Source organism: Malurus melanocephalus, unplaced genomic scaffold, assembly GCF_030028575.1.
Source record: "Malurus melanocephalus ecotype Western Australia unplaced genomic scaffold, MMel_1.1 scaffold_28, whole genome shotgun sequence".
In the NCBI taxonomy this organism is placed as follows: Eukaryota; Metazoa; Chordata; class Aves; order Passeriformes; family Maluridae; genus Malurus; species Malurus melanocephalus.
The window spans coordinates 160,340-176,589 of NW_026623260.1; the positions used below are offsets into that span (position 1 = coordinate 160,340).

Sequence of the window (16,250 nt, forward strand, 5' to 3'; positions counted from 1 at the left end):
CAAGCCATCACTGCTGSGCAGGGTGTTGGCTACTGGAGCCGGTTGCACTTCATTGGAAAAAAACTTGCATTATTAACTGTTCGGAGTGTAACTCATTTGGTGAAAATATTTAGCCTTTTAGATAGGTTTATTCTTCAAAATTAATCTACTGAGCTCAGCACAGATGAGAAACTAGACTCGTGCAGAAGTACTGGATGCAAGTAAATCCTGAGTACAAAATCCACGCAAGTCCTATATTTAGATTGCAAATTTAACAGAAGTAATTCTGTCCCTTCCAGAGTTTCAGTTCTGATTAAGATGCAAATCTGTCTTCCTGTTGTTTCTTAATTTATTTCCCTAAGCTTGAATGTGGGCATTGACCAAAGCAGAGTTCTCCWACAGAGTCAGTGCTCACTCACACCRGGACTGGTCRGACATCAAGCTGAGTTACTGGCAAAAGAGACCCTGCTGGTGATGGGGCGAGGGTATTGAAACGAAAACATCCTTCCACCACTGTGTGGTGGCTCACAAAAGGGGAAAGAATGGAAATTCCATATCAAAGCTCTTTTTCCCCCACCATTTCTCCTATGTTAATCTGGACTCTGAGTGCCTTTAGCAAGTAACAGGGGTCACTGCTGTTAGAAGAAAAATTTTCAGATCTTGCCCTCCTTCCAATACTGTCTTTCCTACAGCTGCTGCTGACTTCAGGTTACATATTTAAGACCTGGTTTTGGTTTTTATTGATCTATTTAGAGTGAGTGTAGCATTTATAGTGTATTATGGTATATGTTTTTAAAATGTTTTCAGGACAGAAATTAATTCCATGGTATTTGTTGTCCTAATAACCTTGTGCAAGAGAGAGCAGCAGCTGTAGCTGTCTTGCCTGTTCTGTCATGTAACCTCCCAAATCCCAAACTGCTGCTCTCCGGGGTCTGACTGAACCCTGTGCTTGCCCCAGCCCTACTGAAGCCAGGAATTTGTAGAAGAAGCAATAGTTTTAATAGCCTGGGAAATGAGTGAGCTGCCATCAACCAGGAAACTCCTCTGGCCTGGGAAACTTAAGGCTGAGAGAATGTGGCTGTCATACACTGTGCAGTGTTTGCTGTCTAAGACTTTCTGTTGCTTTTGAATGCCTTGATTCAATCACAACACAGTGAAAATATATTTTTTTTAAATTACTTTTGTCATGTACATGTTCATCATGGGATCCCTGCTTAAGAAAAAATGTCGGGGGGCTGAAGTCAAACTGTTGAAGTCAAATTCAGCTGGAGCTTTGGGCACATAGGGCTGAAGGCTGGAGCCCCAGTGTCCCTGCAGCTTTTCCAGCATCAAGAAAACCAATCYTAGTCCTGTGGCTGCACATGGGTGACTCTGCCCTGGGCTGTACCCCTGTGCCATTGTCATGGCTGAGCCATAGGATGGGTGGTGACTCAGGGTTTCTCCAGCACCTCAGTCAGATTCAGTGGTTTATTAAGCTGGTTAATTGGCATTTTGAAAGGGAGGGGGGAAAGCCAGGTCCTTGGGTCCCCCTGGTCAGTGCCAAGCCGCAGACTGTTAACTCCCCGTGCCTTTCAGAAGCAATAACTGCGGGCTTGGGGAACATATGGAACTAACTAGCCGAAAGGCTTTTATGAGCAGCTTTAACAGGGGGCACGGTTTGTGAGGAGAAATTCCAGTGGATGAGTTAATAGTTTCACTTTCCTTAGCTGTCCCTTTATAGGAAAAACAACAACAAAKTCGGGCACGTTCCTCCCTCAGCCCCGGCTGTACAATGTGCCGATGCGTCCAGGATTTCGTTTGGACACTGGGGGAGTCCTTTAGKAGATCCCCCAGGAACTGTTTTTCCAGAGCTATTTCCTGATGCTGACCTCATTAGGTGAGTTTCACAGCTCACTAATTCCTAGCAGCAGCACAAGAGATTCAAGGAAAGGGGAAACCCGTCTTCTGGAAACCAGTGGAACTGAACAGATTTGGGCAAGCRCTTTTATTGCTTTTCATTAATCTGGAAAATCAGGGACTTGCGTTTTTCTTTCTTCTATTTTTTTCTTTCCCCCAAGTCACTATTTTGACCTGAAACTGTATATTTGATTTTCTGTTTGATTACAGATTAGGATAACTACAAAAGGAGACCCCCTGCAGAACCATATATCTCAATATTTATAGTGCAGTTTGTTTTGAACCGAGTAGGACAGTGGGCATTTCTTTTCTGGAATTGCAGTCTGGGCACTGACAGGATATAGTCACTCAAACACTTCCAGTAATGCTTATTTAGTATTTGCATTGTGGTGGCACGTGTCCAAAAGAGAGAGCAAAGCAAAACAATAAGTTGCCTACTCAAGAGCTGACATCATGGTGTGAAATTTAAGTACTTGTTTTTGTGGTATTGTTATTAATCATGGGTCTGTGCAGGGGTCATCCTGTAATTCCAGCTACTGGAGTCCTGTGAATGCAAAGCTTGGCCTGAGAGTTGCCTTTCATCCTCGAGTCTCCTGTGTAGCAAACACAYCAGAAGAACACAGCTCCAATTTGTCTTAAGCTTAACAAAAACCACATTTCTTCTGTTTAATTCCTGAATTTGTTGTCTGTTTTATTAGCAATATATTTCATAGGAAGGTTTGGAAGCACTCAAGCATTTTATCTGTGAATAAGGTTTATTTGTCTTATTTTACGGTTGCTTAATTGATGCACCCACAAAGTTGTTTTGTGTTTTGGGGTTTTTTTTTTTTTCAGTGTGGCACTATTTGGGGCCTTAAAAAAATTGAAGAGGTGGACATGGCAACTTTCCTACTTGGTGCCACCTGTCCACAGCTGACATAACCAGGAATGATGCTTTAATTGATGAGAGTTAACTTGGTTTTTGGGCTTTCTTATTCTCTTCATCCAGAGAGAAATGCACAGAAGATGGAGAAGGATAAATCTCTCTGGCACAAGGGCTGCGATTTCTCCTCTGTGGCTGTCACATCAGCATTAACGTGTTGCTGGCCTTCAGGAGCCTTATATGTCCAGCCTGGCACAATAAAACATGATATGTGAATGTTTGTGAGAGGACCTTCGAATAAATGGGATTTTCAAGAAGCTTTACTCCCAAAGCCAGCTTCAGTGAAAAACATAATTTCTGGTAGAAAGGCTGGCGTGTTCCTAAGCCCAGTGCAGSCTTTCCTTCCCTCTTTAAAAAGGTGGCAATGTTTCCCAAGTTCTGTTTCTGTAGATTAGGTTTAAAGCCAAAACCCAAATCTCATTAAATTATCGTATAAAATCAAACTTTCAGCCTTTCCAATGGATTCTCAAAGCAAAATTCAAATTGTCCCAGGACAATTTGTACAGATTTCAACACTTTGGGCATTGCCACCCTCGAGACCTTAGGACCCACAGCAGTTGTGTCTGCTTGCTTTATTTGAGGGATTTGGAGGTTTTATCATGCTTTATCTTTTTGAAGGAGAAAGTTAAACACCCTAAACATTCCAGTTGGTTTATATGTGAGGTTTAATTTTAAACACATTCCTTGTGTTCCTGTATGACTCCTGGCTCTCCATCCAGAGGCATGGAGACGGGGAATGCTGTTTGAATGTCAAAGTGATCATGAAGGTCTTCACTGGTCCAGCCGCTTTTCCTTGAGATGTCCATAGGCTGTGCAGAACAATTCCTAAAATGTCTGGACTGGTGGTCCCAGGCATGTGTAGGACTGGTAGTAAAACCATAGATAAATCTGCCCTGAGGTCTTTCCAAACACCGAAATAAAATCTCAGTGTCAGGCGAATGACACCACCCGGATTAAAAGACAGGGCCCAGAGACAGAGGTGCAAAAATGTCTTCAAAGCACACCAGGCTGAGGACCATAAATTGTGTGAATAAAAATGCACTTTCTGAGAGCCAAAGTCATAATTTCCCATTGCTTTCCCAGAACAAATCCTGTCTGCTCTGTTTATTAGGTGGGACTCTGTATAGGCAGTCACTCAGAGTGTGTTTATTTTGAAGTCATCAGTTATTCAGTAATCTCAGGCACCTCTGGGAGATTTAACTCAGATAGGGGATTAGACTGGGGGTCGTGGGGTCACTGATATTAAGATAGAGAGAAGGAAGGAAACAGCATTGTTTTTGTGGAATTATCTGAACAGTGAGGAAAAATAAATTCGGGTTTTAAGATGGCTTTAACCTGACTCTGAAGGAAATGGTCTACAAATCCAGCCAGCAAGCAGGCGACTTTGACTAGACCCTGCTTGTCTTTAAATTTGTTTTGAGCCACCCAACCAAAACCCATGGTGGTTATGGCCTGATTAGGCAAGACTTGTCTAGAAATCTGTCAATTACAGTGTTCCTTTAGCATATTCAAGTGTTTGAGTTTCTGATTTTAGGTTTCATCCTAAAATAGAATCTCTTTGAGTTGCTCTTGGGGCAGCAGTTTTAACCCAGCACTGGGCTCCCTGCTGGATGGGTTCAGCTGGTGGCCAGCATCACCTCTAGGTCCCAAAGCTGCTCTGAGGCAGAGAGCAGGGACGTGAACATCCTGACACTAACAGTATCTGCCAAGAATTCCAAAATAACTCATTTTCTCTCATTTGGAATCTTTGGTGTCTTGTAAGACGTGAACTCGTACTGTGGGCTTCTCTGCAGGCTGATTTTTGAGTAACACAGAGACAATTTTCTTTAACATCTCTAACCCCCTGCAAATGTGAAATAAAGTAATAGGTTCCAAACTTAGAGGAGAAAGACTCAGAGCATTAATGCACAAGACTGGTTGCCCCAGAATAACTGAAAAAAAAAGAAAAAAAAAAAGAAAAGAGGGGGAAAAAAAAAGCATTGGGAGTAAAGTAAGTAAGGCTTTGTTTATTGCCTTCTTAATATTTTATCATAAAACACACTGTCTTGCCCTCAGGGCTTGTTGGTGGTTTGTATATGTGTGTGTGCCTGTGTGTATGCATATCTTTGTATATAAAAATCCAGTGACATCCATTGTTTAAAAAATCAAAAATGAGAGGGATTTTGCTAAAAGCATTTTGGGAAAACCTCTGCTCTCATTTTTCCTGTCAATGTTTTTCTAAGCTTTTATTTTTATTAGTCAAAATGTTTAGAATCCCCAGGAAATCCTGGGATGAACCATTTCCTCTTCGAGCTGTAGCCCTTAGGGGAAAAMGAAAAACCTCAGATCCTTTCAAACGTTAGAAATTTTTCAAACTGTATTTTGTGCATATTTTTTAAATTAGAGAAAAACTAAGTTAGGAAGATGCTTGACTTCAGGCTGTGGTCCTGGGGAAGCTTGATCTCTTTGTASAAAAGCCTGAAGAGACCCTCAGATCTGGGCAAGGAAATCTTTTAGGCTTGGCTCCTAATGGGGAACTGATTGTGGAATTGAGGTATAACAGGTTCACTTGAAAGAAAATCTTCTTTTTTTTTTCTAAGTAAAYTAAAAAATAGCATTTGCTTTTCCTCATCCAATTCGTCTATGTAACAGATTTTTATTGAGGCTGTTAGTGCCCTGAAAATCTTTTATTATTAAYATTCTTAACATTATCAATGTTACTATTAAAAATTAAATATCCCATCCTATTTGTTATATACACAAGCTTTWGCAGGAGTAAATTCAAATTCCTTTCCTTCACCTTCAGATAAACTTTAATGGGAATCATGATTTTAAACTAACAAGAACTTCCATCCTGCAAATACATATGTAAATTGCTGATTTTAAACTCCTCTGGGGTTCACTCCTTGAAGTGGGTTCAGTTGCTAAAATTTCAGAAGAATTTGTGTCCCAGACTGAAGCCTGGCTGGAGCTCAGCAGGAATTACCTTACCCAGGTTTTGAGACGATTGTTATTCTCTGGGAAGGATGGGGCACTGCTGTTATAATGAGAAAAGCTCAAAAAAGTGGTGAAATAAGAGACTGAGGGGTGCAGGARTGTTTTCATGAAAAATGACCCATCAATATGATTTTTCAGAGCTCTGAATTCACAGTCACCACATACCACTCTATTTTGGGAAAAGTTTGTTTGTTTATTTATACAGTTTGTGACAGAAGTCTTAACTGCTGTTCTTCTGATTTATTCATCTACTTTTTATCAAGTTCTTTGTAAAAGTTCTTGGAAAGCTGAACATGAAAAGCCCAGAGTCAGTGGTTCAGTAACYGATATAAATTACTCCCACAGTCTGTCACAAATCTAAAAAGATTTGTAGTAATTCATGTGTAATGTAGTGGTCTTTTTATTTGTTTGGTTTTGTTTGTTTGTGTGTTTGGGGCGGTTGGTGTGGGGCTTTTTTGTGGTGGTGGTTTTCTTGTTTGTTTATTTGGGTTTGTTTTTTGTTTGGTAATTCAAGGAAAAAGATTAGTATTTAACGACTTTTTTTTTTTTTTTTTTGTTACCCAACATTACACAGTAAATGGTGCTTCTGCTTTTTCGGATTTTTTTCAGGTTTGGGGTGGGGATACAGGACCAGTCTGCTGGGACAGTGTTACAAATCTGTATCTCTGTTCTCACTTTGCAAATAAAGGAAGAAAGACTAAAGGAGAGAGAATAATAATACATTTCCTAAAGYTCCTGTTTCTACAAATGTACACAAAGTCCCAGTACAACACCTGTGACTGCAGAAGTTCAGAAGATTTTGATTTTTTAATCAAAAATCTTTCAGCTGAGTCTGGGGTTTGGATTTGAGCTAGGAGGCAGGAAACAGGCAGAGGCAATGGAAGTTTCCTCATTTAGGGGTGTTTTTATTCCAGTGTCTGTCATGTAGCAAATTAACCAGTGCAGAGAGCCCAAGAGTTTTCAGACTGTGCCCTGTGAGCAACATAAATCTGTTGTGAAGTTGTACTCCATGGAGGATATAATAGGGTCTTGCATTTGAATGTTTTTCCATTTGGGAATGCCTAAAGACCATCCTTTGTTCCTGTGAGCCAGAACAGATYGAGTGAATAGATTTCAGGTGCAGGAAGGTTTTCCCAAATTTTGTCCTTTAGACTTTGTTGTTTTGATTCCTACCATCTTTAACGTTTTCTCTCTTTCCCTGTCTGTGTTTCTGCAGGTGCTGTTTGCTCTGAACCAAACTCTGCTCCAGCACGAAAGCCTCCGAGCAGGGAGCTTGCAGGCTCCTTACACCACTGAGGATCTCATCAAGCACTACAACTGTGGAGACCTGAATGCTGTGATATTCAACCATGACACTTCCCAGGTGAGCAGAATKGTTCCAGATGGGCAGGATAATTGGGGAAAAATATGCTTTAATAGCAATGTCCCAGTCATCACTTCATATTCTGACTCCTCTTCCCCCTCTTCCTCCCAATGCCCTGTGTTTTCTTTCCACACGTGCCTCATTTGCCTGGTGAGAGAGTGGAATTTCCTCGGTTTTGCTCAGGCTCTGGGGAATCATGGAATGGTTTAGGTTCAAAWAGACCTCCAAGATCATSGAGTTAACTGCAAACCCAGCCTTGCCAAGTGCACAGCTAAACCSTGTGCCCAAGCACCACATCCACACGTCTTTTAAATACCTCCAGGGCTGGTGGCTCCAACACTTCCCTGAGCAGCCTGTTCCGATGCTTGACAGCCCTTTTGGTGAATAAATTTTTCCTAATGTCCAATCCAAACCTCCCCTAGCGTTGCTTGAGGCTGTTTCCCCTTGTCCTATTGCTTGTTACTAGAAGCAAGGAATGGACTGCCTGGAAAACTTTCCTAGGGATGTTCTTGAAAAGAAGTTTAATTCTGGATGTTTGGTACTGCAGACCCCTCTTTAAGGGGGTGGTGGGGGAGATCTTTATAGTGTTTGAGCTTATATATGAAGAGGAAATGGACCTTATGTAAATACTCTGTAAAGTAAATAACTTCTCAAACATGTCATAATTCAATAATTTTGTATGTGTCTCAGGCAGCCCTTCAGTCTCTGTTTACCTTAGTTATCCAAAGCTATTAGGAACTCTCAAGGGAGCAGAAATCTGCTTTCCAGACCAGTTTGATGCTTCATGGCAAACTGAGATTCTCCTTTAATACACAGGTTCCTCTTTCTCTTTTCCTGTTAATTCTTTGGAAACTTGGTCTTTGGGTGGCACCTCCTACACCTCCTTTTTTTGATAAATATTCCCAGGTTCCTGTTTCAGGTGCAGTATTTGGGGCAAACCTGTGTAAATTTGACAGCCACACCATTATATATTTCTTTGCCAGAGAAACAATTAAATCATTATAGCAGTCTACCATTAGCAAATGCAAATCAAGGAGAATTGTGTGACTTCAGGAGAGAGCTGAGATGAGGTAAGCTCAGTCTGTTGATTGGGGCAAAGATCTCTGAGACATTTTATCTTGCCATCACTATCTTGGGTTGCACAGGGCTCTCTGGGTCACTTTTTTCTCAGCAGAACATCTGGACAAGCAAGTGGAGCCCCAGCATGGGATAAAACCCCTTTGCTGTCCCAGTTAATTCAGTCCTAGAAGATGAAGTGTTGTACTGAGCGTGACTGAGCAGGACATGTCAGGGTGGTTAAGCACTGAAACACAACTCTGTGTGGTACCAAAGCTGCCAGAACAGCTCATTCTGGCCAGCCTTGCACTGAAAAGTAAGAGGAGACAGGGAGAATACATCTCTAAAAATGGAATATGATTTGGRAAAGGTAGAGAGCTCATGGCTTAAGAGGATCCTGGAGAAGTCAGTGTTTGTAATTATTCCTGCAGTGCTGAGGCACAGCACACATGATAAAACAGGGAATAAACAAACAAGATTTGTCATGGATGATATGAAARGGCTACTACTGGTCAAACCCATGAAGACAGTCCTGGTATCTGAATGTCCTGTGTCACCTTTGAATCTCCACCAGTGTAATTTCTCCTAATGAGTGAAGCCTTTGTCCCCAAGATGAGTTGTGGTCATTCACAGCAGTTACATGGACTCAGACACCTCTGATTTATTGACACACTGTCCTGTAGCAGACCTGTGGGTTAGACTTGAGAGGAACTGGTTGCTGTAAAAACTTCTTTATCCCTGCAAATTATTGGATCAAGTGTGAGTTTCAAAACAGTGTTAAAGACAGAAGAAAGAAGCCAACAACCAGTCAGAGTTGGAGCACTGGTGTTAGTCATGGTCCCAGAGTGCACGCAGTTGATGGAGATTATAACGCTTACAGGCCATGGAAAATTAAAATCCCTCTATGTATACTGGTCCCTGCAGAACTCTAAATATTGTGCAGTACTGTTGGGTAAAGAGTTTTTTGTTTGGTAGTGTTTTTATAAACCAGCTTTATACCATTTATTTTAACTGCAAGCAGAACAAAATAGAAAATTAAAACGTAAAATAAACTCCCTATTCAAGTCAGGTTCTGCCAGATGGGGTCATTCCAAAGTTTGTTCTGTGTGGTTTTYWGCAAGGATGAAAGGGTCTGTCTGTCACGGAGAGTTTTTGCCATTTGGTTACCAAATTAGATTAGCCTGGCTCAGATATTACAGATGAAAGATCCCCCGTGGGATTTCTCTCTGGAGACATGAAATGAAGGCACAGGGATTTTATTTTATCGTGTGCTGAGTCTGTTGCAGTTCAGGGCAGGTACCCATGCCAGTCTTGGGAGACAGGATCTTGTGCCACAGTGATTTTTTAGAAGGTGTGTCCATCCTTTTGTGACATCCAGCTGCTGGCCCAACTCTTTAGAGGTCTGGTAAGAGCTGGAGCTGGTGCTGTTACCAAAACTTTGAAATACCACGAAATGGAACACCACTGCAGAATGGAACAAAATATAAGGAATGGAGTAAAAATCAACACTTGTCTGAATGGTGGAGACCAGGAATTCAACTCCAGCCAGTGCAGCCCAGGAGAACAGCAGGATGTGTCTTTCACTCTTTGAGGATTGATTTGGGGGCTGCTGGAGGTTATTGATGCCCCCATGTGCCTTGAGGGTTATCAGGAGCTGCAGAATAAAGGTGAAGGTGTCCATCAGCCAGCTCAGTTCAGAGATGATGGTTGGGGTGGCTGCCATGGGCTGGGAGGGAGGTGACAAAATCTCAGGTCACTGTGGGGACGGTGACAGGGAGAGGGAGAGTATTTATCTGTGTGCAGTAACACCTTAAATGCCTCCAGTGTGACTTTTCAGAGATGGAGCATCTTCAGTGGCTGTCTGCAAGATGCTGAGGTGCCTTTAGAGCAAAAATCATCCTGGAGCAGAAGAAGGACCAGAAGAGGAAATACCAACACTGTTGATGTGACATGTTAGAGATTAGTGCCTTGAGCCTCTTCAGCCTCCTCAAGATGGGAAATTTGCAGTTTCCAGCACATTCCTGAGTCCTGCAGCATTTGGGAGAAAAGGGCAGAGTCCTTCTGGGGCTGAGACTGTGCTGAGAGGGTGCACAGACAGGATGGTGCWGGGAGGAAAAGTGCAGGGAAAGGAACTCCCTGGGCCAAAGGAGGTTTTAGGTAAGATGACAGCTCCTTTGTCACCCATGGGTTGGGACAGGAGCACCCCAGGGAGATCCTGCTCAGCTTTGGGTTGGGAAGTGCATCTTTTCCAGAGTGTTCAGAATAAGGGACAAGCAAATCCTCAGCTTCAGTGCATTTTTTAAAATCTTATTTTAATTAAGAACAGAGAAAGAGGAAACACCTCTGCTTTCCTGTGGTTATATTACATTCATCATTCCTCTCCCTGTTTCCATTTTTTTTTTCCAAGCACCATTTTTCCAAATGTAAAAATCCTTATTTAAACTCAGTAAAATTTTAAGGGGCTGAGTTTACTAAGTTAGACTATGACTCAAGAATGGAGTAGGAAACATCTCTCTTTCTTCAGCAGCCTTCCTTAAACACTTGATTCTCTTGTGACTTTCACAATCAAGAGGCTTATGCTAAGGCTTCTGGGCAGAGAGTCAAAATGATACCAAAAAGAAAGTATTCTAAGCTAAAGATAGGATGGGTGTATTTTCTGCTCTTTCTCCAGACTTTTTTCCACCTCAATTTCTCTGCTTTTGTAAATGTTCCCTAAAAGCAAAAATGTATTGGATTAGATCAGTAGTTTCAACTTCTGTATTCTGTCTGRAGCTCTCACAAGGGAATTGAGGTCAGTGTGTCCAGAAGTATTAAAATGTAAAAAATCTGTTAGTTTAAAATTAGAAAATTTTCTATCACCAGATTATACTTTTTTAACCTCAGATGGCTGAAAAATTGCCTAATGACCTGAAGCCTTGGTGAAGAAAAAGTAGGGTGCAGAACTATTTACTGAGTTTTTTTGCACCAGTTGCTTCCTGTGGTCAGTTTTGAGCTATTCAGTATTTAGGGATGRTTTTCTAAAGCAGATTTCATCTTTACCAGCATGGAATTAGCTGGTTCTGTGCTTTCTTGTATTCTTATGTACACTTTATCAAGAGGAAAATTGAAAATCTGAGGCTGAGATTTTTCTCCTTCAACCTTTCCCAAAAATGATAGCTGTGATCTCCAGCTGTTGTCTCTCATCTTCTGTCCCCAGCCATTCTCCTGATCTGAGGAGAGACTCCTGTCCCAGAAGATGKTTTTTTTTCCTCTCTCATTGCTGATTTGGCATATCAGAGACCTGCAGCTTTGCTGATAACTTTATAGACAATTTMTACTGGCCCAACTACCCAGGTTTCACGCTTGTTATTTACCCATCCCATTTAGGGTTAAAAGCACAGTGCAAGAGTCATCCCTGACACTTCCAAAGCATCTTTCATCCAGGGAGCCTTATGGTTTGTGTGTTAGACTATATTGAGAGCCTATTGAAGCAATGGAGAGTATTTCCATGCTTTCAGCAGGCTCTGAATTCATCCCAGTGGGCCCACCCATCCCTGGGTATCAAAATGAATAAATAAAATGAGTGACTAACCCAGTTCACAAGCTTTGTTTGCAGCTCAGCATTATGATCTTCTCACTGCCAGATGGAAGGCCTTGACTTTGTCCCACAGGGTTAAACAAGCTGTGCAGTGAAGCTGTTTGGTGTTCATCACAGTTTGCAGGCAGCTCTCAACCCATTTCAGGTGCTGTGCCCTGTCCTTCGAGCTGTGTCCATCAGAGCTTTTTGGATACCTTACTAGAATGTGCCACCCCAATCTCTACAGTTCAAAATGCCGTGGGTTAGTGTGGATTTGGACAGTTTAGATAGGAATTAGACATTTCTGAAAAGCATACAATGATCTTGATAACATGACCTTTGAGATTCATAYGCTAAGCCCATGTCAGTATCAGCCTCCCTAAACTAAAGAAGAAAATGTTCAGTGCCTCACTTCACACACTTCTTGCTGTTTATAAATCACCAGGTTGTGTTATGTACCCCTTTAAAAATGTTATCATCCTTCACTGAAGCCCGTCCTTTAAGATTTAAGGGTCCTGATAATTCTAATTACATCATTAACTTGCCCCGTTGTCATTTTGGATAAAATACAACTGGATTTCAGGCTCACTTCTCAAATCAATGAGAACTATCTRTGGAATGCTCCAGCTCCAGCAACTGCAGAAACACCCAGCTGAGACCATTAGGTAGAGTGTTGAATGACAAGCAGACCTAATTTGTCCAAGGAATGGGGTTTTATCTAGGGCAGGGGAAGATAAATCCACGAACTGGAGRGACAGCTATTGTGAGGCAGCGCTCTGGAAGCATCTTATCGTTCTCAGCCGTAACAAAGTGCAGGCGAACTGGCACAGCCTCCCATCCTTCCAGGGAAAACCATTGTGGATTTTCCAGGCTGCTTTCCTGGAAAAGRAAAGGCAGCTTTGCAGAGGGGCTGCCTTCCCACAGCTCTGAAAGGCTCCTGCTCCRCTGTGGTGGGACCATCATTCCTTCCCATTGCACCTGAGTTACAGCTCCGTGTTTTGGTACGCCGTGAGCATTTGGAAGTGAAAAAACAGAAGTGTAGCCAAAATTTTCAGAGTCTAATTTTCGTATTATGTCAGAACAGGATTCCAGATTGGAGCAATATTGTATTTTGGCTTATGCGTTTCAGAAAATTGGTTGCAGATCCAGACTGAGAGTGAAGTCTACTTGTTGATGACAGTGCTGGGGAAAACACTACAGAGATTGTTTTTTTATTAATAATCTGGAACATGCCCAGATAATTTTCATGCTCCAGGTTTTGAAAATAGGTTGTTCTTGCTTGAAAATTTTCATTACATGTTTACATTTGGAGTTGTTTTACCTTGGAAGTTCTTTCCCTCCTCTTTCTGTGAAGAAAGCAATGGGAGAGAAAAGAGTCAGAGAAATTGGAACAAGACATTTAAAAGCTAAGGTTTGTTGGTTTTTTTTTTCAGACTGCTGCATTATTAGAAAAAGAACATATTTATCTACAGAAAAGGGCTGATTTACATTAAAACATTTAGAGATTGTTGACTAGATGTGTTCATTAGTAAAGGAATAAAATATAAACGAGTATGAAAGATTGATTGGTAAAACCATTTGGAGTTCAAGGAGCTGCTTTCTGTGCTGTGCTGTATGTTTGCTGTAAAACACTGATTTTCCATTCTTTTTAAAGAGCTGGTTTATGAAGTGTTTCTTGGAAAGACTTGTTCAAGAGAAATGAAATAGACTTGTTAGTCTTTTAAACAGTATCTTGTTGGTTCAATGTATGAAATGCTTTCTCTTTCTGTTTCATCTAAAATGTATTTGCTCCTCATTATGACAGTGAGAAGGAAAAARGTTGGACAAGAGGCAGCTTGGTTGGTTTGGCAGCACTGGGCAGGATTAATATTAGACATTATTGAAAAGATTGTTCTTGAGTGCTCCTGGATACATTTCCTGATCTGACAATGCATTACCAGACGGTGAATGCCATGGATCAGGTATCTCCAGTGTAAATTGGTTGARCTCTCTGATGGTGACTTCAGACCTGGATCCTCTGCCCTCTGAGAGAGCTGATGCTGATAAACCCAAACGTTTATAGATTTCACTGGCTTTGATGCAAAGAAATCCATTTCAAGGGTAACTTAATCTGAATTATTCCTTATTTTTCTCCTCACTGGTCCTCATTCCCTTTCTAAATGCTTTCTTGGAGATGTTCTCCATCTTTTCATCTGGTACTAGACCTCTCAAATAACCCCACCTTAAAGAAAATTAAAATCAGTTCAAAAGCCATCATCCAGTTTGTTCCAGATGCCAGCATAGCTAGAAAGCTGGTTRGACTGGGAGAAGCCTGGATTTTTTCTGGGACCAAGCAGGAAGGCAGAGCTGTCTCTGCAGTGCACTCCCCTGAGTGTCAGCTCCGGAGGTCTTGTGTCCAGCCCAGCTGCTGTTGTGTTAAAAACCAGATTTCTGCGCCTTGCTGAGTTATGTGATATTGTGCAAATCATGTATTTTGGATCAGACTCGCCTYGGGTTAAGGTAATATTGCAAACTTCACATACACATTCAGGCTTTTCCTAGAATCTCACTCAACAGGGATGGAAAGAAGCTCATTGAAGAGCCCTGAACAATACATATCCAAGACAACCARCCCTGAGTTTGTACCCACTACTAACCAGCTGTTCTCCCACTGTGTAACAGAAGACAAAATGAAAAATACCTTTGGAAAAAGAATCACAGTTCTTTAATAAACCAACCCCAAACCCAAACCTTCTGGCCCCAGTTTTYTCACTTTATTGCCCTGCTTTGCCCTTTGATCAGTATCTTTACTTGGGTGTCATGGCAATATAATAGGTGATGGTTTTAGTGTCAGAACAGAAAAAAATGTTCTTTGTCAAAGAAAAGAAAGCATTTGGAAGGGAAATAGAAAAACTTGAACTTTTCCATATGTTTGTGAGCTCGTGAAAGCTGGCCTCAAAAAGATCCCAATGTTAGAAGGGTTTTAAGTGTGGCAAGAGTATCATTGGGCAGTAAAGATTTACCCTCCCATCCRAAACCCAAACCTTTATTTGCAGGTTTGTCATCCTTAGTCAATTAATGAGCAGGTCCCTGTAATCTGGTCCTAAATATACACCACATATTTGGGTGAAGCCTGCAGAAAGGGGGCCGGGATCATTGTTCTGACTGTGTTTTGTTAAGACTTCTTTAATCAAAACATTCATTCAGATAGAGAGGCCGGCTGCATATTTTGGCATCACAACCAAGGGGAGCAGGGACGGGGTTGGGGTGGGGAGGGAGGCCTTGGAGGAGGGGTTGGTGTTGCTTGCTTCTTTTTTTTTTTTTTTTTTTTTTTTCTAAGTGCTTGGAAAGCAGCTATTTAACGGGTGTGGAAAAAACAAATAGAAAACATACACGGGGGTCATGACTTCTCAGGGATTTGTTGAAATTTTTTTTTTTTTTTAACAGGGATAGAAGTATCATCCCCCCCAAGCTGTGTGTGAGAGTGTGAGATGCACAGCCCATCCCTGTGGCCTTTCTCCCTGTTTTAATTTTAATAACACGTTTCCTTTCGGCCCAAATGGACGGAGAAGGTAGAACTAGCAGGACACACAGCTGTTGTTTGGCCAGGTGCCCCTGGAAGAGCAGCCCCAGCAGGGTGGGTTTGGTGCTCCCAGGGAAAATCTCCACGCAGGTGCAGCGGGGGCTGAAGCTGCAGATCTGGGATTGTCCAAGGGCTGCAGCCCACCCTGCCTGCAGGCAGCTTCACACTCAGGCCAGCAGTGACTCTTTCAGCATTTGTGTCACCTGCAGAGCTGGTTTTTAAAAGTATCATGCACTGTCCACAGAGACTTCACTAGCATTCAGCCTGCTTTTCCCTTCCACATCTTCTCCAATTTGTAATTTTCCTACATTTACAAGTTTAGATGCTCCAGTGGCTCCTGAACCTGAGGTAGCCACTTTGAAACTCAAAGAGCTCTGTTCTCACACTCAAGTTGCCATGGCATGCTGAGGGGTGTCCCACTARCTTAATTAAATCAAAGATGCCAATTACAGACAGCTCACTGGCACGAGCTGTGGTGGAACTGCAGCATCTGATGGACCATGAGAAGTGATGGGTGGTGGGCAGGGATTAACTCATGGCCAGAAATAGCTCCCCAGAGCTGGTCTCAGGAAATGTTCTTGTTTGTGCTCTTGGACTTTCTTTCCTCCTTCACTTCCCTTCAAGCAAAAAGTATTTTTGCTTTTTTTCCACCCCCCTCCAACTCTGGAAAAGGGAAAGATGTGGTGGGACTGAACTTTACTCTGAAGATGAAAGACTTGTTTTAGACTCCATTCAGACTTCTAATACATTACTTGAAATTTCAATGCTTAAAAGAAAGCCATAATGTGTTACTCACATGCTCAAACTGCTGCTCCTTCCTGGTTTTCCTCTTCCATAAMAAGCTGGAAGCTTATCTTCTTGGCAGCTGCCAGCTTTGGGCTAAATCAGTTTAACTTGACACTCCCTCTTGGCCATTGCTGGTTTCCCTCATGATGAAAAC

The 16,250-nt window shown here is 41.9% G+C and overlaps 1 protein-coding gene across 1 annotated transcript in view; it reads left to right on the top strand.

Moving 5' to 3' along the window:
* TRABD2B (TraB domain containing 2B) overlaps window positions 1-16,250 on the top strand; it is a 249,856-nt gene that overhangs the window by 129,766 nt on the left and 103,840 nt on the right. The window contains exon 3 of the mRNA XM_057390513.1: window positions 6,990-7,136. Coding sequence (XP_057246496.1) covers window positions 6,990-7,136 — 147 coding nt within the window. The remainder of the gene's footprint in view (window positions 1-6,989; window positions 7,137-16,250) is intronic.